This window comes from Athene cunicularia, assembly GCF_003259725.1.
Source record: "Athene cunicularia isolate RWA chromosome 2 unlocalized genomic scaffold, athCun1 chr2_part1, whole genome shotgun sequence".
Taxonomy (NCBI): Eukaryota; Metazoa; Chordata; class Aves; order Strigiformes; family Strigidae; genus Athene; species Athene cunicularia.
Window position 1 is genome coordinate 60,461,433 of NW_020799095.1, and position 24,749 is coordinate 60,486,181.

The 24,749-nt window shown below is 35.4% G+C and overlaps 1 protein-coding gene across 1 annotated transcript in view; it reads left to right on the top strand.

Annotated features, from left to right (window-relative positions):
* SLC35B3 (solute carrier family 35 member B3) overlaps positions 1-23,220 on the top strand; it is a 27,369-nt gene extending 4,149 nt beyond the window's left edge. Inside the window, exons 2-10 of the mRNA XM_026842046.1 lie at positions 255-530; positions 1,563-1,684; positions 3,549-3,703; positions 5,141-5,248; positions 9,904-10,001; positions 11,547-11,639; positions 12,035-12,146; positions 16,494-16,563; positions 17,664-23,220. Coding sequence (XP_026697847.1) covers positions 255-530; positions 1,563-1,684; positions 3,549-3,703; positions 5,141-5,248; positions 9,904-10,001; positions 11,547-11,639; positions 12,035-12,146; positions 16,494-16,563; positions 17,664-17,814 — 1,185 coding nt within the window. The 3' untranslated portion in view covers positions 17,815-23,220. The remainder of the gene's footprint in view (positions 1-254; positions 531-1,562; positions 1,685-3,548; positions 3,704-5,140; positions 5,249-9,903; positions 10,002-11,546; positions 11,640-12,034; positions 12,147-16,493; positions 16,564-17,663) is intronic.
* The last annotated feature ends 1,529 nt before the right edge of the window (positions 23,221-24,749 follow it).

Here is a 24,749-nt window from a genome sequence, read left to right on the forward strand (position 1 = left end):
GGTGGGTGTGTTTGTTTTGTAGAGCATAGGAATACTACCTCCCATGGGAAGCAAAACCACTTTCATAAAGTGTTACTAGCATCTGATATTAACTGGTGTTAACACTGGACATCAGAAAAGATAAATAAAATTTGTGAATATAGCAATCCAACAAAACTCTTAAGCCTCTATATTATTCATATAAGTGCCACATTCATTTACTGTTGTTGGATGGCTATATTTCATGTCTTACCTGACTTCAGCATTTCTTTCAGCTTTCAGACGGAGGACACACAGAAAAAGAGCAGGAAGAAGATAACAGTAGCACCGAATGCAGTGAACTAGGAATCATGGATCTGAAATTCACTTCATCAAGAAAATACATTTCCATCAGTGTACCTTCCAAATCTCAAACTATGTCTCCTCATATCAAATCAGTAGATGATGTTGTAGTTCTTGGCATGAATCTCAGCAAATTTAACAAACCTACTCAATTTTTCATCTGTGTTTCTGGAGTTTTTATGTTTTATCTAATCTATGGATATTTACAGGTAAATGCTATGAACTTGGGTCTTAGACCAAATCCTTCTACCCCTTTTCTTTTTCAACAACATAATAAAATAATATAGTATGTATTTTAATATGTATAGAAATTTAAAATAGATATTGATTGCAAGGTCAAGCTTTCTGAATTCAAGAGCAATAAGTAATTCTATAAGATTCCATTATAGTTCAAGTACCTACAGGATTTGGTTCAGTTGGATTTTCATAACTTGATGTTTTACTTCTGTGTGCAAGATACACCTTTCAATTATTATTTTGAATGTGTATTTTTAAAATGTGATTTCATAGTCTTCTGCAACTGAGCAAATTGTAGAACCGTACAGACTGACAACTAAGTCTTCATTGGTGTTGAAACCTTTAGATCCCCTTGAGTTCCAAGAGTGCCATACAGTAATAGTAGTCTGTTGTTCTCTGCGCTTCTTTCAGGACGGAGCTGAAACATGTACTATGGTTGGTTGTTAAGCAGAAGCATAATGTTTTTGTTGCTTCAGTTAAACATTCCTCTTCCTGATAACCTTTGCTTTGTTATGTTGAGCAGATACACTTCTGTTCCTTTTTTTTTTTTTTTAAGTTCAGTGAGCCTTTTCAATAAAGCGTGATTTAAGAAGTTGCTAATTAAAAATCACCATGTTTCCAATGCCGTTTTCAAAAAACAGCTGAGAAATTTGTTAAAATAGTTACTTCCGAAGAGTTAGACAAAGTTATTGTTAACTGAAAGCAGAATCTCAAAAAGGAGAATACTAGGTAGCCATTTATGTAACTGATGCATCTGCATAATTCTTCATGCAGTGCATGTGGATTTACACCAGCAGTAAATTTTCTCATTACATTTTGGAGAACCTAAATTGTCTTTTTCAGTGCTTTGCAAGGTACGTATGGCAGGTAAATTCTAGTTAATAACCAGCAGCTGCAAAGGCTAGATTTGCATGTACATGAAGAAAAAAAAAATCTGTTCATTTTGTTTTTGATTTAACATTTTGGTGTATGTATATGACGTTGGTGGGTTTTTGTTTTTATAGGAATTGATATTTTCAGTGGAAGGTTTTAAACCTTTTGGTTGGTACCTCACTTTAGTGCAATTTGGATTTTATTCCATTTTTGGACTAATAGAATTACAGTTGATTCAGGACAAAAGGAGAAGGTATGTGTTTTTCCAAGCATTTTACCCACTGTCCATCAAATTAGAAGCATTTGATATTTATGGTAAATTTAACTTCTGTTGTTTGAATGTGAATATTGTGAGGCATTGGTAGAAGTTCCGTAGTTAAAATAATGTGAATTTACTGGACAACGTTAGAAAATGTTTTATAAGCACCCACTTAGATTTCAGATTTATAAGTAATCTTGTTGATTCTACTGTCACTTTGTCCCACTTACAGAGCGTATTTTGTCCTTAAGGTAGCTGACTCATGTATGTATTGCTTGGGATTATCACATCTAGAATAGGGCCATCACAGCACTTGGAGTCAACTGTCACATCATCGCATCAGGATCTTTTCCTCAAACCTTGGCACCTCCTAAGAGTTTCCTCTAACATGCTGTGCATCTTGGAGAGTGTCAGAGGTCTGCTCTTTGTTTCCATGTGACTGTGTAGGTTTGCTACAAAGGATGTGCTTAGGTTTTACATTTTTATTTAAGATAGCACTTATAACATCTTGCCACAAAACAATTCTGTGTTTTCACTGCAGTTGACCAAGGAGATTCTTGCTGTCTTGAATCATAGATATGGGATAGTTTGATCTGATTCACTGTGGCCATTCTATGGCTTCCTGCCCAACTACAGCCTCTGCAAACTATGTTGAGGCTCTCTGAAATCTTGGATAGAGGCTGTCATGGTGTACATGAATTTTACAATTGCTTTAAAGCGTTATATCCTAGTTGAGCATATAATTTTCCTTACTGCAGTCAACCTTGGCTGATTTTATGTATACTGAATTTAGGCAATAGAATTCTTTTATAGCCAAACACTGTAACTTTGATAAATTATTCTCTTTATGTTAAACACTGACAGCTTATATTTCAAGTTATCTGACTTTTTCAGGTGCATCAAGGAATACTGCTTTTGGGTGTTCTGTAACTAGTATTTAGATTTTGATTACCAAATAGTTGCTAATGCTTACAGAGCATGACCCTGTAAGTTATTTTGGAAATATAGATCTTAAATATATTTTACATTTTATTTTCTATAACCTAGACATCATGTTGATATGAAAAAAATCTTATTTCCTACTTTTTATGCAGAATTCTCCATTTCTTAAACTTTTAAATTTTTTTGTGTTCCTCACATCACATAATGAGTTATGGATAAGACAGTTACAGCAAGACATCTCCTTATCTTGTTTACTGTGGCTCTGAGGATGCATGAAAAAATAGCTGAACATATGCACAACAATAACTGTAAAAAATCACAAAAGTGAGCACAGCGATTGCTAAAAATTACTGTTGGATCATCTGTTGTCAGGTGGTAATTTCATCAAATTGCAAACAATATCTCTGAAAATGTTCAGTGAGCCCCTCTGTTCGTGATATCTGAATCACTTCTCTCTTAGTCTGTTGAGTTTTATAAAACAGTGGTACTTTATTCAGCTTTCTTCATTCTAAAAATGTCAGTGTTCATGTTGACCATGACAGGACTATAATTCAGGATATCTTGGTATACCAACCTTCTGGTTCTTTTGACAAATAACCTGAAGCCTTTGTCTTGATTGTTCTGTAAATAATACACCTTCTCAGAAGGAGGTTAAAGAAGTACTGCTTGAATACTTCATGAGCCATGAAGTTTTTATTGTTTTGTATTTGAATGCTGTTTATTAGCAGTAATTGAAAGAAATGAAATTTGGAATCAGTTATTTATGTGCATTTTTAAATTTCTATTGCAGAATGAAATTTAGTGAGAAAGATGGTCAAATTGTATATATAAGCATATTCCTTTATCAGAATTTTCCAGGCTAAATCACATCTAGATGAGTCTGTAATACCAAGATTCATATGTTTCTGTTTTGTAGAATTCCTGGAAAAACCTACATGATAATAGCATTTTTAACAGTGGGAACTATGGGTTTGTCAAATACCTCTTTAGGATATCTGAATTACCCTACTCAAGTCATCTTCAAGTGCTGTAAGCTGATTCCAGTTATGATAGGAGGGGTTCTGATACAAGGTAAGTGTTAGTCTTGCTATTAGATGATTTTTTGTCGTTTCTTTGGGAAGTGTTCATGTATGGAATCCTTTACTTTGTAAATTCCACTGAGGCTCTCAGAGAGGGACAGGTAGCATTTTTCCTATAGAAAGAAAAAGTTAATTTCTGAAGCATCTTCTCAGAAAGTGTATAAATAGAATTAGATGAACAGAAAGTGTGGGAGAAGGTTTTTTTGCAAGATCACTTGCAAAACTTCATTTTTATGCAGAGTTTCTTAATTTTTAAGCAATATAACTGTTTTCTAAACCAAATCACTTCATCAATGAAACATTTTCAATACTGAAATGGAAAAATTGAGGTGGAGGAAGGGAAGTCCAGCCATGATTTGTGAAGAAATCCTCTACTCTTCTTGTTCGAAAAGCCTGATTCCTGAATTCGTAATTAAAATTCCTAAATTTTGATTAAGCGTTTAATCAGAAATACACCTGACTTTACATGTCTTTGGCTAGTCCTAAAGTCAGAGTTCATATTCCAAAAATAGAAAATGGATCTAGAGAACAACAGATAAAGACTATAGTTATGTGAATAAACATGCTTCAGTATTTCTGGATTTAGAAGACTTTAAGTATGTTATAAAAGTTTCTATTTGTTCAATACACAAAGGTTCATTAGTCAGTAAAGCTCTGAATGAGCAAGTGTTATGTAACAGAATCTAGAATGATATATTTCTATTTCTGTAGTTAATTCTGGCCTTCTAGTTGCAATAGAAGGCTGAACTTTCAGAGGAGGTTGCAAGGTTGCATACACACATGCATGCACAGTATTTACCTTTAATTAGGATTTTTTTACTATTTTTAGAAATTTTCAGTTAAAATTTTCAGTTTTAAAAATATTCCCTTGGAAGCTTACATTTGAAAGCACAGCTTCTGGACAAGGTATATGTTGTTTCAAGCAAGATACACTAACTCTTGCCTTTTCATTTCCCTACTCTCTTTTTCCACACACCCCCCACATCCCATCTCTCCCAAACTAAAAGACAGTGTAGGATTGTAAAAGTACCCAAATCATCTGTTAGTGTTTGGGAATGACCTCTCTTAACCAATAAAGGCAGCCAAAATGTCTTGCATGAGGGAAAAATCTTAAGAAAACGTCTAACCTGTCATGAAGTTGTTGAAATGGTGCTTTGTCAGGGAGCATGTGCTTTATGTCATTAGGAGTAAAACTAAAACTGATCACAAGAATCAGGTATTATCTGTTAAGATCCTCACCCGTGTTAGGAACTGCTATTGCAGAAGGAACTAATTCCAGTCGTAAAAGCCAGAGCATTAAGTCTTCTGTTCAAGTAAAAGAATGACGTTAGAACAGTTTTTCCTTTGCCTTCTGGTCTGTTAAACAGTGTAAACATGAAACTCTGAGAGTGCTAACAGTCCATTCATGTTGTTTGTATTGCTTTTGTAGGAAAACGTTATAATATTGCAGATGTGTCTGCTGCCCTATGTATGAGTCTTGGATTAATATGGTTTACTTTAGCTGACAGCACAGTTGCTCCAAACTTCAACTTGACAGGTAAAGATATATTATATTTTGGAGTTTAACAAAAAGCTTGGGTTTTTTCCTGCAAATAAGCATCCCATAGAAGTTCTAAGAGTTCTTGGTGGAGTGTCTTCAGGTATCATACAGAAAATGCAGGTTTCATCGTAGCTTTGCACTAGCACAATTGTATCTGTGGCAGAAGAGGCCTTTATTCTAAGTGTTAGTTTTTAGGTTCTTATAATTGCTGGAAATTCCACCCTTTAGGTTTAAATGTCTCATGCTGGTTCTCAAGAAATACTTCCCAGTAGGTGTGTTAAAATAACTATGATAAAATTTAGTTTGACCATTTTAAAACTTCCGAAGATTAGTTGTCTTTTCTAGCTAAACCTTTAAGTCTTTTTCCATTTCAGAACCATTTGCTTTATATTAATTGACAGTCTCACTCGGATTTTCTGTAGTTCTTAGTTGGAGTGCCCATGTTCTAACTTTTCTATACTGTGTAAAATCAGAAGCAAAGATAAGATTTTTAACTTGCTTGGCTTTAAAAACTTGGTTGAATTTCTTTCTCAAATGACAAGGGAGAATTGATTATTCATTAAATCCATGTTATTTACCTGGCTGGTGTTTGGATTAATACTTAACCTTGAAAAACTTTTGAATATTCAACTTCCAGTGCATTCTTCTTTTGAAATTCTGAGGTGAGTTACAACAGCTGTTATGACAGACATTCACTGTGAAACTTTCATTTCTTAATAGTGGAGGCACTGATTTAGAAGTTTTGTTCTTAAAAATAATAATAAATTCTCGGTTTTAAGGAAAAGACTTTTTGTTTTTACAAAATACTATTTCATCTAGTGTTAGTAATGATCAGTTTGTGATGTTCTCTAAACTGTATATATCTTTTGCCTTGCTCGTAAATTAATTCTCATGCCTTTTAATGTGATTTTAGTGCTACTGGTAGTGGAAAAAATTACAAAAATCTGTGCATTACATAATCTGATATGCATTTAATGTGTTTGTGCGGTGTAACTGGGTGGCTACTTGAAAAAAATATATTTTGAATACAGTATAATGTTGTTAAGCATGTAATTACATTCTAGTGTTTCTGATTTATAGAGTTATATGTTATCATTACATCTATTTTTGGCTATAGCCTCTACATGCATTCACGAATATATTCCTTTAGTAAAATTTGAATTGTTTTAATTATGTGCTATGACTTAATTTTGAAAAGATTTGAAAAGTTGATTCTTCAACTGAGTGGGGTAAGGTAAAGTGCAGCAAACATAGCAACTCCTGACACCCTCAAAGATCTGCAAAACACAAGATTAAAATCTTTAAATGTCTTCAAAGAATCAACAGAGCTGTCTTTCATTATTAATTTATTTTGAAATTCGAAACAATTCTGTAATTATTGAAACTTAGATAACTACCATTTGGAGGAAGTTCTCTGAAAATAGAATATAAAACTAGAATTCAAAAGTCTGGATCTCCCCTAGCAAGGTGATTCAAAATTCTCCTGTTCACTTTCCAAGACGGTTCTTTCTGTATGTCTCTGTTCCCTCCTGCCTGTTTTGTTTTGTTCCCATGTCACTTAATTTAACCAGAAGAAACTTCTCATAATGGGAAAGGTGGAGTTTTTCCATTTCTTGGGTCAGTTATGGAGGTAGATGGTCCCTTCCTTCAAGAAGTATACTGATTTTCATTATTGCAGAAATACGTAGCTGCTGAAGTGTAAAAACGGTGATAATAATTATTAAAAACTTTATTCACTCTGCACAATGGCATTTTTTTTAATAATTATACTTTTTTTGATGTAAATCACAAAATAAGAACTGAAAGCAGAGGGGCAGAATTTAATTTTATATCTTCATAGAGTACCTTCAAAGAAATAATTAAGTATTTAAGGATATTAAATTTTCAAAAACATAAACAGCAAATTAAGTATTAAACTTCAGAATTACTATTTTCTAAAGTTGCAGTTTTATCTTACTGCCTACTTACTGCCCCATAAGTTCCTGAGTTTATTCCAGTGATTTATACACATTGATGTAGAACTGTTTCCATGCAAACTAGTATGATTCTAGCATGATTTCATAGAACTTCTACTAACTTTTTAAGAACAAAGTTGTTTACATTTCACAGAGCAAACTATACTGTGAAGGTAAACAAAACACATAATTTTTGTGGTCTGATGCAAATACTAAAAAGGAGCATGAGCAAATGTAAAATACTATTTGGATGAACAATTTTACAAGTGTTTTTTTTTCTTTTTTTTTCTTTTTCCCCCTGCTATTGAAATGTAATTTCAGTATTGCTCCACCAAAAAAAGGAATCTACACAGATGTTGGGGTTTTTTTACACATGAAAGAGGTCAGTCAAGAAAACAAACTCTCTTCTGCCAGATCAGGTACATATTTGTAACTAAGGAAGAGGTATACTTTTCAAGATGGAGTTGCTGCTAAGAGCTCAAAGCATCCCCTAGCATTATCAAATCAGAGAGGTAGTGGTAGATATCTTAAATAGCTGTGAATAGTAGATACAGGACTTCCAAAAGAGAAACCAGAAGAGAAGGTTGTGCAGAAGGAGACAGTCTTGAAACACTGGTGCTACGGGAACTTCCACGGTTCTGGCATTACAGTGTAAGTAGAAGTTAACTGTTTTCACTGAAAATACAGTAAAAATATCCGTTGCATGCAAATTCTTCTGCCCTAAACTGTTTGTACACATGTGGTTTAGTCCTTTGCAGACTGAGGTGTTTTGTCCTTAGTTTCACTGTCGTTCAGATGATTTTAATTAGTTAGCTACCTCTACTGTGTGTTTTAATCTTATGTGTGGCAGGCTACTAAAATGTGGAGTATTAAAGAGGTCTTAATGGTCGGGTAAGCTCCAAACAACTCACCAGTCTAACACCATTTGTGTGGTGGGGCTCGCAAGTGTGAGTATGTATTGAGGGACTTTTAAATATCAAATAGCTTATAAATGTGTAAGCAGTGTTAATATTTTAATGACTGCAAGTATCACATTAATAGTGTAAAATAAAATGTAATGTAGTCTTTCAGTCAAGTCTGTTGGTGCAAGACCTCCAGGTTTAATTTCTTCGAGAACTAATTTAGGACCAGTTCTTCCAGTCATTTTTACTAGTGCTTTACATACTGGATAAGGTTACTGGTCTTGTTAATGGTTTTGCTGCTGCTGCTTGGCAGGTGCAGCACTATTACAGTGAGTGAACAATTCTCTTTTCATACTGTGTATGTACATAATGTTAACATTTGTCTTGTCCCTACATTTCTCCTTTCCATGTTCACTTGCACTTCAGATCTTAGGTAACCTTCCCATCTCAATCCAGTACTGAACCCGTGCATTTGTCCATTGATGTGCCTGGGCTGTTAAGCACTGCCGGAACAAGCATGATGGAGACATACTTGGTCACTTTACAGATGTGATCTGCAGCAAGGCTGTTGCTGAGCTGGAGATGTTACTATACCTTTGGATCAGAGCTGAATCCATGTAGTTAATATAGCCATAGCATTTAGCAATATAGTCTTTAGCATAACCAGCGTTATTCAGGTTGTCATGTCATTTTCTGTTGCTTCACTTGCTTAAGTTTGGCCTGAGAAAATAAATGTTTCCCAAACTAAAAACATTAGTTTAGAAGTTCCCATATATCCAGAAGTTTCCCCAGGGGATGCCACCTTAAATGTCATTGATCTTCAAAATGTTAAATCTTGCAATTCTGAAAATCCTAGGAGCTGGGAATTTTTTTCTGTCAGGAGTTTATACTCCATATGGTCTGTCAGAATGCCTATGTTGAGACTTCTGATAGTAAAAACATAATATTAAGAAAATATAATACTGATTGTTTCTAGTCTTCCACTCCTCATTCTTCCCTGACACTTAGGATGTTTTAAGGAACCAAGAATAGAGCAGACAGTAAACATGATTTTGATAACTGATATCTTCTGTAAACTTGTTTACTTTGGAAGAGTGGTATTTCAGCTTGTGCGCATTATTAAATACAACAGTTGCCACAGTCATGAGGAATCAAAGTTTGGAGGTTGGGAAATTGACTGGCATGGATAAAGAGTTATTAATTTCTGTTATTGGAAAGCTGATAACATTATTGACTGTGTAGAGACTTCGTTGTGAACAGATAGGGTAACATAAAACCTAAACGGTAGTTTTTAAAAATTAATATTTCAGTAATTCAAGATTTCCATTGTGAATCCTCTTGCATTTGTTTTACCATTACATCTAACATTTCTATTTGCCTTTGTCAGAAAAAAAAAAAAAAAAAAGGATTAACTACTCAAAACAGTATGTTCTCTGGTTATTTATCTTCATTAAAAATACCTAAATAAATGCAATTGACATCTTTTCACTCTTGTTACTACAAAAGTTACAACTGGCTTCTTCATAGCAATGTCCAGATGTTCCTGTCAAGCCTAGACACATACACTGTGCTTAAGGGTCAACTGGTGGAAGGAGTTGGGGTGGATAATGCTTTATACAGGTCTAATGAAATAGTTTTGTTGACATTTAGAATATGATGGAGAGAGGATTTTATTATTATTTTTCTATTCCTGAGATTTTATATTTTTTTCAGGATAAGTACAGAGTGTTTTTTGTCACTACTCTGTTGATAAATATTCTGAACTGTTTTTTGTTTGTTTGTTTTCTCATATTAGGTGTGGTCCTAATATCCCTTGCCCTCTGCGCAGATGCAGTTATAGGAAATGTACAGGAAAAAGCTATGAAGTTGCACAATGGTTCTAATTCAGAAATGGTAAATAGCAGATTTGCAATTTTAAAAGAACATGTGCTATGATAGACAAGGCATAAAATAACAAAACATGAAACTTAATCTGCTTTTCTCTTGCATATGTGTACAAGCCGAATTTCAGAAACCATTTTTCTAGACTTGAGACTGTGGGTAAAAATGTAAGACATCTGCTGAATTGGAGATCATGTTTAATAGACCGTGATCTGGAAATAAAATTGAACAGTAAAGGATCTTGTCATCCACAGGATCTTTGTTTTGATGCTGAATTTGGAACTTACCCTGGATTAAGCAATAATGGAAAGATAAAGGATGTCTTGTGGCTGAAATAGGAACCACTGCTGTGGCAGGTTATACCTGATTTTGACTTCTGTATGATTCTAAGGAAGTGACGTATATCACACTGCCTAACAAGGAACTAGCAATGTGGTGCTCATTCCTGGTTGTGAAAACTGAGGTCTTTGGGTAGTTTGGGAGAAAACTCTGGATGCAGAGGCAAATGAAGAACTAGAGACTAACTTATGTGTGTATAAACGCTGTAAAATAAGAGTTCTGAAGATCAGGTCATTGTCAAGAGTTTGAAAGCAGTTCTGCTGTTGAAATGTATATTCATCCTTCTTTATTGTAGAGTAGTGTTCTGTTGTCTCATGTTATTGTTATCAATTGTTAATAGATTTATTTTTGCAAATAATTGAGATAGTATAACAATTGATGAAACCTGTGTCAGAAGAAGTAGGCCTGCAATTGACACTGAGTTTTGAAAGTGTAGTAGATCAGCATGTTTTAGCTAGTAATGCGTATAACAGTTCTGTTCACTGTTTCTCTTTTTCACAAGAAAAGCACACTAAATGTTGCCCAAACAGCTGAATGTCTCCTGCTGCATGGGAGGCTGTATGGTTGGGCAGTTCCAGCTTCTGTTGTTGCCTCCACGTGGGAAAGGATAGGTTGAAGATTCTTTTGTTGCTGTACGAAACTGTGACTTAAGTAAGGGTACAGACAAAATGAAGAGGTTATCTATTTGCTGAGTATAGTCAGTTCTGAGTACTGAACTGGGCCACAGCTCATCGTATTTGAAAATCTTGTATCCTATAACCATAATGCAGGTGTGCCATCTAGGTGAACTGAAGTGACACAGGTGAAACTTAGATGATGCTTCTGGCACTTTATGGATCTTAACTGTGCAGAAAACAAAATACGTTTAACGTATTATTCAGACTATTAAATTACATAGTTGTGTCAAGTTTTATTTAGGCTATGAAATCCTGAATTTGATGTATTTACCACAGTCAACATTGACCTCAGGATATTATTAACGGACTAACTTACAAAACCTTTTTTATGTAGTTGTGGGTAGGAAGAATGTCTCTAACACTTATTATTCATTTTTCACTTAGCTATTATAGAAATCGTAGTAAAAAAAGAAATCTTCAAACGCTGCAAATTCAACTCTGAGAACTTGAACATATTAATAAGGCCAAGCATTTGCATGCCTTTAATTTTGTCCTTTTGTGTAGTATCAGCTGGTAATTATTTTCTCTTAAACTATTCTAGGTTTTGTATTCCTATTCAATAGGTTTTGTGTATATTTTATTTGGATTAACATGCACTAGTGGATTAAGCCCCGCAGTAACCTTTTGCTCAAAGGTAGGTGTAAAGATTTTTTTTCTATGAAGAACATCATTGGAAAACATTGCTCTGTATGATTTAGAAAATCTTACCACTTCTCTAAAGTTGTATTTTCCTCATGTAAACTGGTTAACCTGTATAATTCATACATTAAGCAAGTAGTCACAGTCTTTGATGTAAAAGATAGGGTAATGTTTTAAAAAAGAAAACAAAATCACAAGACCAGACATGAGTTTATAATTTCATTATTATTTTTTCATTATGTAACTAAAATTAAATAAGGATCTTTGCATGAATGCATTGTTGAACAGCTTATTATTGCTCAGTTGATTAAAGTCTGTAGTTTTATGTCATTTTGCAATACCTCAGGGTTTGTTTTACATTTTTCTAACAGGCTTTTTTTGTTGTTGCAGCATCCAGTGCAGACTTACGGTTATGCATTCCTTTTCTCCCTGACTGGGTATTTTGGCATATCCTTTGTTCTAGCTTTGATTAAAATCTTTGGTGCCCTTCTGGCTGTAACAGGTACGAAATAATGATATCTTTACTGCTTTTGGCATAAAAACATAAAATAATCCTATTATTTAGGACAGAGCTTTTGAGAATTGTTCTTACTTTGGCTTTTTTTTTTTTTTTATTCTTTTTACTATCTGATCACGGTTTGTGTGGATCTTCACTAGTAGTATGCGTTTGAAAGCTTCCTGGTTCTTTCTGTGCCACAGTTTCAATCTTGAAGAGCCTGTTAAGTAATCTTGCCCATATAGGCTGTGCTGTGTTTTAATGCAGAAACAACGCTGTTCTAAAGAGGGTAATTGCAGTGCAAATGTATAGCAAGGTGTAAGGAAGAAACAGGTATTGTTTGAAATGTGAAGGGGAAAGTAAGGATGTTCCAGTAGATCATAGTAGGCAGGGCCATAGTCTCTAAGCATGGAATTTCTGGAGATTGCCAACAAATGGTATTGCTAGAAAAACTATGAAGAACTCCTCCAAAGCTTCTGAATGTCCATACACTCTCAGTGGAATCCTGCTGTGGCAGCATTAAATGTACACTCCAGACTTAGTTCAGAAGGAACATGAATGGAACAAATTCTGACTTTTGTCATGGTGTCCTCAAGTTCTTTTCATTAAACTGAAGGGAATAAAGGGTGTGTATTAGTTTTGGAAGTCAGGATTTGAACTGAACAAAGTTCTAGTGGACTGTGTGACAGCTGCTGTATTATCTCTAAATTGCAACTTGAGTATCCACAGGACAGGTACAAACCTATTGTTAATGACAGAAGCAGCCTGTCTAGTCTTTCAGATCTTCCAGACTTCCAATGTAATTGTCCCACAAAAATGGAAGCAGTCATGTTTTCTGTTAAATGCATAGTAGAGCATATGACTGTATGAAGAAGAAACATGTCAGAAGAAACAAATGTACAGAACTCTGATCAGTAATATGTTGAAAAGATTTGGGCCACTCACTGGTGTGTCTTGCTAGCTGCACTTGCATGTGGAAAAATAGAAGTCCCTGAAGTATGTCAAAAGTTACTGGAATCTTCTCCAGAGTAAGAATGTCACTAAATGCCATCTTGTCTGCTCCTGTGGTAGTTCACATCCAAATAAAAAGTCTCTGTGATGCAGTGTTCTCGCCTAATAATACAATACTTTCATAACAATAAATGCGAGTCAGACCTATTTGTGCTGACATGCTCCAGGTATGTGTCCAGATGGATGAGGAAAAGGAGGGTATGAAGCAAGAGGCAGTCACAGTCATTATAGGTTTTCAACCTTTACAAATATTCAGACTTGACTCTTAATCCTGTATGCGACTGGACATACTCTTCACGTTGAATAGTCCTAAGTCATCTGGAAAAATCATGTGGAGAGACTGAAATCCTACTAGCTGAGATTGGATCTCTATGAATGAGGAAGCTACTGAGCACAGTGAGTCTCAGCACTGTGCTGGGTTGTAATGTTATCTGATTATGATTGGTCTTTAGTAATGCATTGCCTGATACGTGCCTTAGAAACAATGAGAAGTATTAAAACTAAACATATTTTGGGTGGAAGGACAACTGTATGGCTTCAGAGAAGAAAGTGTGTTCAGAACCTATTGATACTTTGTCTACCTGAGATCCTTAATGGAAGAAGCAGTAATAGAACATGATTAAATCAAAGGAATCACTTGTAAGACAGATGCAACAGAAACTCAGTTCAGAAATTGTCTGTTCTAGTTTACTGTGGCTTGCATCTTGTATTTGTGAGGCCGTGGCCTATTTCAGTATGCGGCGTTACATGAGTGTGGCAAAGCCAGCTACAACCAAATGACACAGTACAAGTGAATGCTTTTAGCCTTTATTATTATGAAATTGTAAAACAGCCACATGACTAAAGTGTTTACATATCAGAATATACTCAACTGTTGGAATAAGGGGGAATGACCCTGCTGTTCATTTTAACAGCAGTTAATTGTAATATTAACTTATTTTATCTATCTAACAACACTAAAGGAAACATCTGATACTTGATCAGTTTTCATCATCTTCCTATACACGTGTTTTCAGGCTGTCCCTAAAATTATTACTCTTCACTATATGCAGCTGCTGTGGAATGTAAAATTGTTTGTCTGTAGAAAATTGTTGCTTCCAACTTTAAAATGTAACTTGAATGTATTTTTCAAAAATCAGTCATGGCCTATTTAACTTTTATCATTTCTATAGTCATTACAAGTCTGTCAGAACAGATACACTAGGCTTGTGTCTTCCTCGAGTTACGTTTTCTTAAAACTACAAATATTTGTCACAAGGGCATGGGAGGCGAAGGTGTAGCAGGATGCTCTGGAGCTACTTTCCCGTCTTCCCTCTACCCCTAAAAGCTGTTCTCTGTCAAGTGATGCTGTACTTCACTCGCAGTAGTGGAGAGGAAAATATGAGCGGTTGTCTTCTGACCTGAGGTTTGCATGCTCTGCTTTCCTGTGAACTATTTCTTCTGCGGCACTTCTTTTTCACATTTGTATTTAACAGAGTTTGGTATGTCTCCTCACTGGAATTTGGCCCAGATGAGAGGGTCGGTTCATATATTAAAATAGCTCTTTAAAAAAAACAACTTCTTACTGGGCTAAAAAATGTTTTAAAATGCTGTGGAATAGCAAACCTTTCACAGGTTTTCTTATGCCTGACCTTGACAATGCTAACAGTTGAGCCCTTTCAGTCTTGCCTGTAGCAATGTGAAAATGTTTATTGTGCTTTGGAAGAACACCACATTCATTACTGTCCCTCCCCACCCCCCATCCATCCTCCCCCTTCTTGGGGGGGAATGGGGTGAAAGAGTTTAATGAAAATTGTATTTCTATTAGCAGAATGAGAAATTATCAGACTTAATTGGGAAAAAGAAGAAAAGGCACTTAATTTAGAAGGAAATGGTTACATAAATATTTTAATTAATAACTGATTTGAAAGAACAGAAATAATCGTAATTAGAAAAACTGAAGTAATTTAACCATTTTTTAAATTATTCATCTGTAAACTGTTTCCTAATTAAAACTCAATTTTCTTTTTCATTCTCCTTTAATTTTTCATGTAATAGAAAATCATTTTATTTGATGCGCATAAATTTCTTAAAATGTAGAGAAAATTGTTACTAAAAAGTTGAGATTGGGGCAGGTGAAGCAATGGCAAAGGCTGTTTCTTCCACTACAAAACATGTTTTTAAGTAAATGTTTGTGTGGGAAGGGTTAGGGAGAATGAAACTTGCTTTTCTAGCCGTAACAGTGTGAAAATACGTCAGTAGTCATTGGTTCCTTTTGTTAGTATGTTATACAAGTAAGGCTTTCCAGTACAGTATAGTAAAAAGTACTTCATGGTAAGCAAAATATTTTCTGTTAATAAAAACCATAGTTTTCTTTAGGTCAAGAGAATTGTATTGGGGTCTTTAAGTGAGAAGCCTGCCCTGTCATACTGAATAACACCTTCTCGGACCCTTAACCTTCATAGCTAAACTTAGCTAAACATAGCTAAAAAAACCACAACATTTTCTATAACTTTTATTCATTTATTGATTTTGTTTCGTTGGTAAATTATATAGGTTTCCCAGTACACAGTTTGCTAGCAACGCAGTATTCTTGTTCATAGCAGATAGCACTGAAATTGTTCAAATAATTGTTGGAGCTATAGTAATTTGAAAGTAACCCAAACAGGTAGTTCACTTCCATTTTGATAACAGGATTATGTTCTCAGCTCTTCTTACTACCTTGATTCTTTGTAGTGATAAGATCACATTTAGAAGAGGGTCTCTTAGTGGATTTGATGAAAACTTCCTAATGTAACCATTGAAGTCAGACATCCTTGGTCTCCTAGGTTTTTAACCAAAATTGTATATCTCTGGACTGTTAGGTAAATTTTCAGTAACTTCAAAAGAATGACAAGATAATGATCCCGTTCTACTTAAAGCCCAAAACACCACTGAACTGTAATAACATGAAGTGGAAATGACAAGAGATTTGATGTATCCAAATACTGATACCACTTTTTTCTGCTTTAACAGATTAGTTTATGCATCAGTTACTTGCAAGGATTGTTTGTTGCTTTTAGATACTGTGAATTGATTAGCATGAACTTATTAAATAGTAAGTCTTGTTCTGGAAGTTTCCCTGCTGCAGATACTGTGACTGGAGCTGATACTACTGACACAGCGTACATGTTTCAAACAGCATATGGTTCTAGCACTGTTTTGCACTGGACTGGTGCATTTGCAGTCCATGTTTGGACCAAGGATGATCATAATTAAGTGTCTGTCTAAAATGATGTCACAAGGTTATCTACTAATATTTAAGTCTATATTATGTTCTGCTGTAACTGAATTCTTAAAGTAAATATTTGTTTTCCTCTGCAGTAACAACAGGAAGAAAAGCAATGACCATTGTGCTTTCCTTTTTGTTCTTTGCAAAGCCATTCACGTTACAGTAAGTATTTATAGTTTTAAATGGGGTTTGATATATTTTATAAAAAAATCATGTTCTCGATCATGTAAATATAACAACAGTAATCATATTCAGGATTTAATGCTTTTCATATCTTCTACAAATGTTGGCAATCTGCTGTAAGTATTGACTGGCTTGTTGATGCTATTCATGCTAGAGAAAATAGTTTCCATTTTTCTAAAGGTCTGGAAGACAAGATGCTCCATGTGTTGGCATTTTTTTAGTTGTTTCTTTTAAGAAAAATCTTGCATAATATCTAGTGGTTATGATAATTAATAAATTGGGTACTTGCTCTGTAGAGGAAGCTTTGGCTAAAGGTAGACATTTTCTCCATTACGGTATCATTTCTACTTTCATGAGCTCAGGTTTGAGTTCTTAGCTAGCCCTTTTAAATGACTGCAAGCTTCTATTATCTTGATATATTAAATTGCAAGATTTTTGACCTTGGGTTTCTTCTCTGTTTTTAATTCAAGGAAGAGCTTACATTGAAAAATACAGCTAAGTTGCTACATTGATCCTAATTGCTTCTGGTCTGAAACAAAATGCTATTCAATCTTATTGCTATGTATAAATTTATTTGAGATTTAAGAACAAAGCTTACAGCCAAATACCCAAATGAAATTTACTCCAGTTATCTTGAGGCTTAAAATAATGGAGAGCTGAAACAAAAATGTGCTTTCATTGGGAAGTATGGATATAAGGCACTGAGTGAGAACACATTTTGGACCAGTAATAGAGAGTATAGCTCTCATAACTGTAGGCAGGAAAACATACCAAAACCTCTCAGGACTACTTTATTCATGTGAGGAAGAACAGCTACTGTTTAGTTGTTATTAACTATAAATGCACCTTACTAAGCTCTCCAGCCAAGACAGGAAAAGGAAGGGTGGAAGGATAGTAATAATAAAGATCCAAGCAAATTTCTGTCAGAGTCCACTAATTGGGAGGAGAGGGGGTGGTGGTCTTGTCTCCTTAATGTAGAGGCTTTATTTTTGTTTAATCCACAAATACTGGAATGTAATTGCTACAGATGAAGTGTTAATAGTAACTATTTTTTTCCCCTTCCTCTCCTTTCCCTTTAGGTATGTGTGGTCAGGCTTACTGGTTGTCCTTGGTATATTTCTTAATGTTTACAGTAAGAATATGGATAAAATCAAATTGCCTTCACTGCATGGTCTTTGGAAAAAAAGTGTGGAAGAAAGAAAAACAAGGACGTTGTCACAAACAGTATAGACAGTGGTTTATGCCTTGTCTAGACTATGACTTACTGTTATTTTATTGGAACAGTCGTCAACTGATTCACTTTCCAAAGGGAACGTTATTAAAACCAAAGGATCTGATGGCATATTGTCTGCTTGCAGATTGCTATAAATGCACATTTTTGTGAGCCCTTTCTTGTGAGCCCTTTCTTCAGAGCACTTGAATTCATCGTAAAAGCTGTTGTAGGCCCTTGTCGGATGGCATTATCAGCTAGTGAAGGACTGCAGCTCCTGGCAGACTGCTGCAAAGCTGCATTCCAAGTGGGACACGCTAGAAGACCAATTTGGGCATTTTAGTAATATTGGCCATGTGGCTGATCTGACATTAGTGGTTCTTTGGTAATTATCTAGGCGAGGTAATTTAAGTGTAATACGGTATTAACATTTAATGAAACCTAATCAGCAACTGGTTGACCAAATTGCAATTTTAAAGGGGGAAGGTTTAGAATATTGTATGTTGTCACTCTGTTTCATTTTAAATAAAAATGTTAGGGTTTTTTTTAAGTTATTGGTTAGATCATCACAGAACTTGGTATTTATTGTAATAATTGAAATTTTTATGGAAATCTTATGGTGTTGCTCTTTTTGATTATTGCTTGTTAGTAACAAAAATGAGATGAGTTTGTGCAGTCAACACCCATGCTTTTACAAGGGGAGAATGGATTTTTAGACCTGGCCAGAGTGAGAACACAGATGAAAAAGTGATTGAAACTGTGGTGTAAGAGGCTGTTATTTGCTTATTCTGTGGTGAAATACTAAAGTTTTAGTGGCCTGTGGCCCTCCATATCATAGTGGGGTAAAGAGACATGGAAGACTCTCTACATTATTATCATCAAATCAAAACTCTTCTTTTTCAGTGTTGGAGTAAAGAGTAACAACATCTGCTAATGGAATATGTATTGTGTCAGTCTTTGTGTGGTCCTGTGATGAATTTAAGAGGATTAGGGTACAGATTACAATTTTCTTTATTTAATGACAGGAGGAGACAATGTACTACCAGACTGTCTTTTCATCATAAATTTAGGAAAACAAAGTCCATTTATCTCTCTTACTTCATATTCAACTTGCTTTTGAATTGCTTGCCATCTCTTTCATTTTATATATTTAACAATAGCACTTTAAAAATACTAATCACCTTACAGTTCATTGTTCTCACGTGGTCATGATTTTTTGTTGTTGTTGCATCCCTCAGTTGCATCTTAGTGTGTGTTCTTTCAACTTAGACAAAAGTAAATTGGATAATAGAATTGTATAGTCAAGAAGAATGTACAGAGAATTGAAGTATCTCACAGGATTGCCTTGTGCCAAATTACTTGTTTATGAAAGTATTCAAAATGTACAAAAAGTTTTTCAGACATTTAGGAAGAATTGTCATTCCAAGGAGCTTGTAATCAAAGCACAGACACAAAACGTGCCTTAAATTTTGCTTATTGAGTTGGTAGTTAGCATATGCCATATTGAGTATGTTATAAAACAGGCCATGGAATAAGATAGCCATCTTAGCACGATGGGACGAATTAGTAGAGGGGAGAGCTGCACTAACATAACCGCACTTGTTCCTGGCACTTGAGCTACTCTGATGTGTCAGCAAAGCCTCTCAACCCATATACACCCAGTGTTCCCAATTTAGGAGAATTCATTGCATGTGACAATTCTGGTTTTTAAATTTTCAGCTGCTGCATGTTTGATTGTGTCCTGGATAAGGTAGAGAGGTGTGAATTTGATGAACAGATACACCTTGAAAGAGAAAGATGGCCTGCCATGGCTATCCATTTTCATGTTGCAACCAAAGTTTTATGATAAGATACAAAAAAGGGTTACAATTTCAAATTTGATGTAAGAGTGCATTTGACCAAGTCAAGGGGATTGATACAGGTTTCTTTCCCCATAATATTTATCAGTTCTCATATTCCCTTGCATTATTTTCACAAAATGAAGTTTCTCTTTCCGGTAAGGTTATGTATTGGGCTTGAAAGAGGGACATTTTTTGAGCCGCTGAAAAGAAAGTAATTATAGAACTTTTAACTGCTCTGTTCATTAGCTTAGTGAAACTTGATAATTAGCATTTGAGCATCATTTTGACAATTTTTTCAGTCTCAGTTTTGCCATCTGTAAACTCTGTTGTTAAGCTTTATTGAAATTCAGGAAACCATGTTATGTGAAAGCTACCATACATGCAGAAAGTCATAGTAAATGTCATTCCTTTGGCATCTGTTTTATATAATAGATGAGAAGTCACTCCCAGATTTTCTGACTAGAATTCAAATGTAGTATGTAGGTTGCAGACTGTTTATATAATCCAGTTTTGTCTCTGTTTTCTCTGGAGAGAGTAGTGTTCACAATAATTTACCTTTGAATTTATTCTCTGTTGTTTACAAGAGTTAATGGAGCACACATTAGGGGAAGTTTTGATTTATTTTTTTATTAATTTTCTTTTCCTTAACTATAGAAATGTATGTTTTGTTTTACAGATGTACTTAAAAAAATATTTTTATACACAAATATCGGTTTAGTGTCAGTAGCATAAAGTTAAGGGTCAGATTTTTACTTTCATAGGTATGAGTCTAGTACTTGTTAATCAACAGTATGTAAGTGTGTTAAAGAGAGTGCACACAAGTGAGAGTAGTTCATAATTTGCCACTTGTCATGGTCTGCAGAGTTTCATACTTTCACTGAGATGTTAAGAAAACCTTAATTTCAGTGAATTGCTGTTTGTGTTGAGTTTTTTTTTAATAAGCTTTATAGTGCATGCAGGTAATAGAACCTTACAAACCTCCCAAGTGTTCTTACTACAAAATTTTGGTTTATGATCTTATGTACTGTATATGTATGGTGGGTTTGTATTGTCTGTGAAATATGAATAAGGGCTTGTCCATAAAGTAACTGTAAATTCTTTAATTTTTGTGTAAGAGCACTTACACTGGGGTGTTGGTTAACCCTTCTAGTGTTGCTGTGTAGACTGATCTTAATAACTTTTGCATTTTATACTCATTGGCTCCTGAATTCTTGCAGTAGGCATTATGAAACATCCATTCTGTTACCATAAACAGAAACAAACATTCATTCTGTCACCATAAAAATGTATTATCTAAATATAATGTGAATTAGTTGTTTCTTATGCTACACAATTTTCTCTTCTTCACAGAAAAACTGTGATAAAAGAATTAGTTATGATAGGATTGAAGTTCACACTAAAACTTAAGGCTGCCCAAGGTCTCCATTGATGTCAGCAATCTACCTCTGTGACACACTCTACTTCTGCCTCCTTTGGAGGACTGAGGGAGCTCTGTTTTCCTAAATTAATATGCATTTGCAGTTGCTTTCACATCATGTTTGCATTTACGTGGCACACTTGAATACCGAAATAATTGACTGTGTGGTGGATTTCTTCAGTATTTCAGTACGTCAGTATCATCAAACTGCTAATAATTCCAATATCTGTGTGTGAATACAAGTGTTGAAGAACTAATGCTCTGAAGCCCCCCACCCCTTAACCTACAGTGTTTCCTGATGCTGCATTAAACTGTTTTTCTTAATCTTGTTTTACTACTCATGGGCTTTGAACTTAACAGACATTTTAAACTAAAACTTAGGCATATGTCATTCCTACTTGTCTTTCTTACTTTTGGGTGCTAGCTCCCTTTTTAACATGCTCTGTTGATGTACTATAGGTTGTTTCATGTTTCCATTCCTGCATTTAAGGGCTCGCAACATATTATTCCAGCTTGGTCACATTCCATATTTTCCGCTTCATATCAATTATGACTATCTGAATGATTGTTTTAAATCCTGTTTTCTCCACCAAAAAAATCTTTCCTTTTAGGCTTTCCATTATGTTTTGAAAGGTCTTGATGAGTACATGTATGAGTTAACTCCTTGACCTCATTCCATCTTCCAAGAAAATCTCTTTTCTCCCTTGCTTGCCTTTGAGAACTAAAGGAAGAGGAAATAAATTATTGCAAGTGCTCTTTTTTCTTTAGTAAGTGCCTTCCTTACTAACCTGGTTTGTCCTTAATTGTTTTTGTTCTTTCTGCCTCCTCTGCTCCCAGGCACAAACAAGCTTTTTCTCATGTTTGGCTTGTTCAGTCATGGAAACTTTTTCAGTTGTTTACTGTTCTGAAAAGAGGTATAGAATTGCATATATACTCTGGAGGGCAGGAAATAATAAGTAAACTTCACAAGTTAGAGAAGTAATTAAATGGTTAAGTGTTTTTGTCTTTTTTTCTGGAGGGATTTTATATATGGTTTAGGTAATAGCTCAAGATTTGTTAGTGAAAGGGTTTTTTCTTTTTTTACATTTTACCTGTTTAAAAATCTTTATATTAATGTTAATATTTAATATAAAACTCCTGACTATTCAAGCAGTTTATAGAGATTAATTTTAGTCTTGCCTATGAGGCAGAAAATTTATGTTTCACTGATGAAGGAGAGATGTTAACTTGCCCAAAGTTGCCTTGGTAAGTCTGTGATGAGCAAGGAATAGATGCTAATACCCTCAGTTATTATGTGCCCCAAGTCCAACAGAGCCCTACTGTACCTGAAATGAAACAGTACCAATGTAAGATTAGCTTTCTTTTATCCCAGTATCAGAGATTTTAAATTTTGTGTTCTGTGTTCTATACTAGTATAATTTAAAGCAAAATTAAGGCAGCCATAAAATAGGCTTTCTGCATTTTGTTTGCAGCTCCTTTGCATTGTGTGCATTGTTATTGTCTTGTTGATTTGTTCTGTTTTCTGTGAACGCTGCTATGGAAACAAGCCACAGAGAGTAGCAGTCGTAGGAGAAGCATGATATCCTTCACTTTCAGATGACTGGTCTGAGTTTAGTTCACCTTGCTTCTGGTCAAAACCTGCTGCCACTGTGAGGAATTGTCATAATGTGAGGAATTGAGCATAATGATGTTGTGCTGGATCTGTATTTTTGACATCCACTTGTAGAGAAGACAGTAATGCAATAAAGAACATTCATGCACAAATATTCAGCGTAGAATGTAATACTGACTTAACCCTTCTTTTGTATACCTAGATCAGTTCCTGCTGTCTTGCTGTTGTTTTTTCTTGAGGCATGATAGTAACATACTGCTTCTCTATACCTTTGGATATTTTTTTTTTGTTAGATTTCTCAGTTTTATGCTTCCTGTTGTCTTGGGTTTTTATTTTAAGTGTAAAGTTTTACCTTCGCCAGCAAAGGGACATGAAGATGGTGAAGAGACTGGAGCATCTCTCCTATGAAGAAAGTCTGAGCCAGGACTGTTCAGCCTGGAGAAGAGAAGGCTCAGGAGGATCTTATTAATGTGTGTAAATACATGAAGGAAGGGTATAAAGAGGATGGAGCCAACCCCTTTTCAGTGGTGCCCAGTGACAGGACCAGAGGCAATGGAACATCAGGAAACACTTTTTTACTGTGAGGGTGACCGAGCACTGGCACAGGTTGCCCATAGATGTAGCATCTTCATCCTTGGAGATACTCAGAAGCCACATGGACGTAGTCCTGGACAACCGGCTGTAGGTGGCCCTGCTTGAGCGCGGGAGGTTGGACCAGATGCCCTCCAGAGGTCCCTGCCAACCTCAAGCATTCTGTGATCGTAAACCTTTGTCCAGATACTTCTGCATTTTCTCCTGTTTCCAAAGTGTTAATAAACATAGTTAAAACAAATATCTCTGGGTTGGCTACAGTAAGTCTACTGAAGCTGAAGAAGCCATGCTGACAACACCCAATGGTGTGATTCTAGTGAGAGGCTTCAGAGTGCAATTCCCTTGAGAGAGAACTGCATGTCATAACTGCTGCTCAATCCAAAATGAGAATATGTGAATCTTTTAGAGCAAATGCAAGAATCTGGTTGATTAAATTGATGCTGTCAACTCAGAACTATTTGGATGTATTCATAAAGGAGTTCAGTTACTTTTGGTTTTCTTCCTTTAGCTCTTACAATGCTATTGGGTGTTTCAGTACAGCATCTGATCTGCAGGTGTGTTTTAGAAGTGTTGCACCACTTGCTGCCTGTTAGTGTTTTGCATGAACATGGTCAGCTGTGGTAGATGCTTTCGTACTTGTTCAAAACCCAGGTATAAATTCCACTTAAATACAGTTCTGCAGTATCAGCCATTTACATGAGCATATCTATGCAAGAATGTCTATCATATAGCAGTCCTAGTTCCAAATAAAACTGAAGCAAAATTACTACGTCAGGTTGAAAACTTTAACCCCAACAGCACTGGAACACATGTGCGTGCACCAACAATAAATGCCACCATTAACCCTTGTACAATCTCACATGGTAATCTGTTGTTTACCTGTAACTGCAGCATTTACTGGGAAAATTGGTCAAGTAACTGTCCCTTGGGATTCTGTTAGTATGGTACATCTGAACACAGTGCTGTAAGTTTGGCTCTACTGCTGTCTGCTGGGATGGTCTTTGTGACAACATGTTCTGAGTGAAATAGCGGAGAGGGCTGCAAGACAGCAGATTTTGGATGTGCACTAGCTCTGGTTGATTCTGTGCTGCCAGCATGGCTGCCTTGCTCTCTGTTAAGACAGCAAGTCTGTCTATCTGTCCTCAGCTTACTGAATTTTCCAGGTAGCACTTGGCAGTAAACTGGATTAACCAAGCCAAGTATTGCACATCGCTTAAGAAGAGCATTTGTGTTTGCTTCCTCTGAAGTCTGTGTCTTGGGCAAATGTGGGCATCTCAGAAGTCTCTAGCATTCTTAAGAAAATGGAAGGTGGTTTTTAGATTGAGGTAGAATAGGGTGGTCTTTGTCCTCCCTAGGAAGGACAAATACAGTGCTATTATATGAGAAAGGTTATAGATTCAGTTATAGCCTGCAAAGCAAGTGGTGAGTGGTTCGGTAGGCCACTAAAATAATCTTTGAGAATTCAGGCACATTTACAAAATCCACTTATTAGTA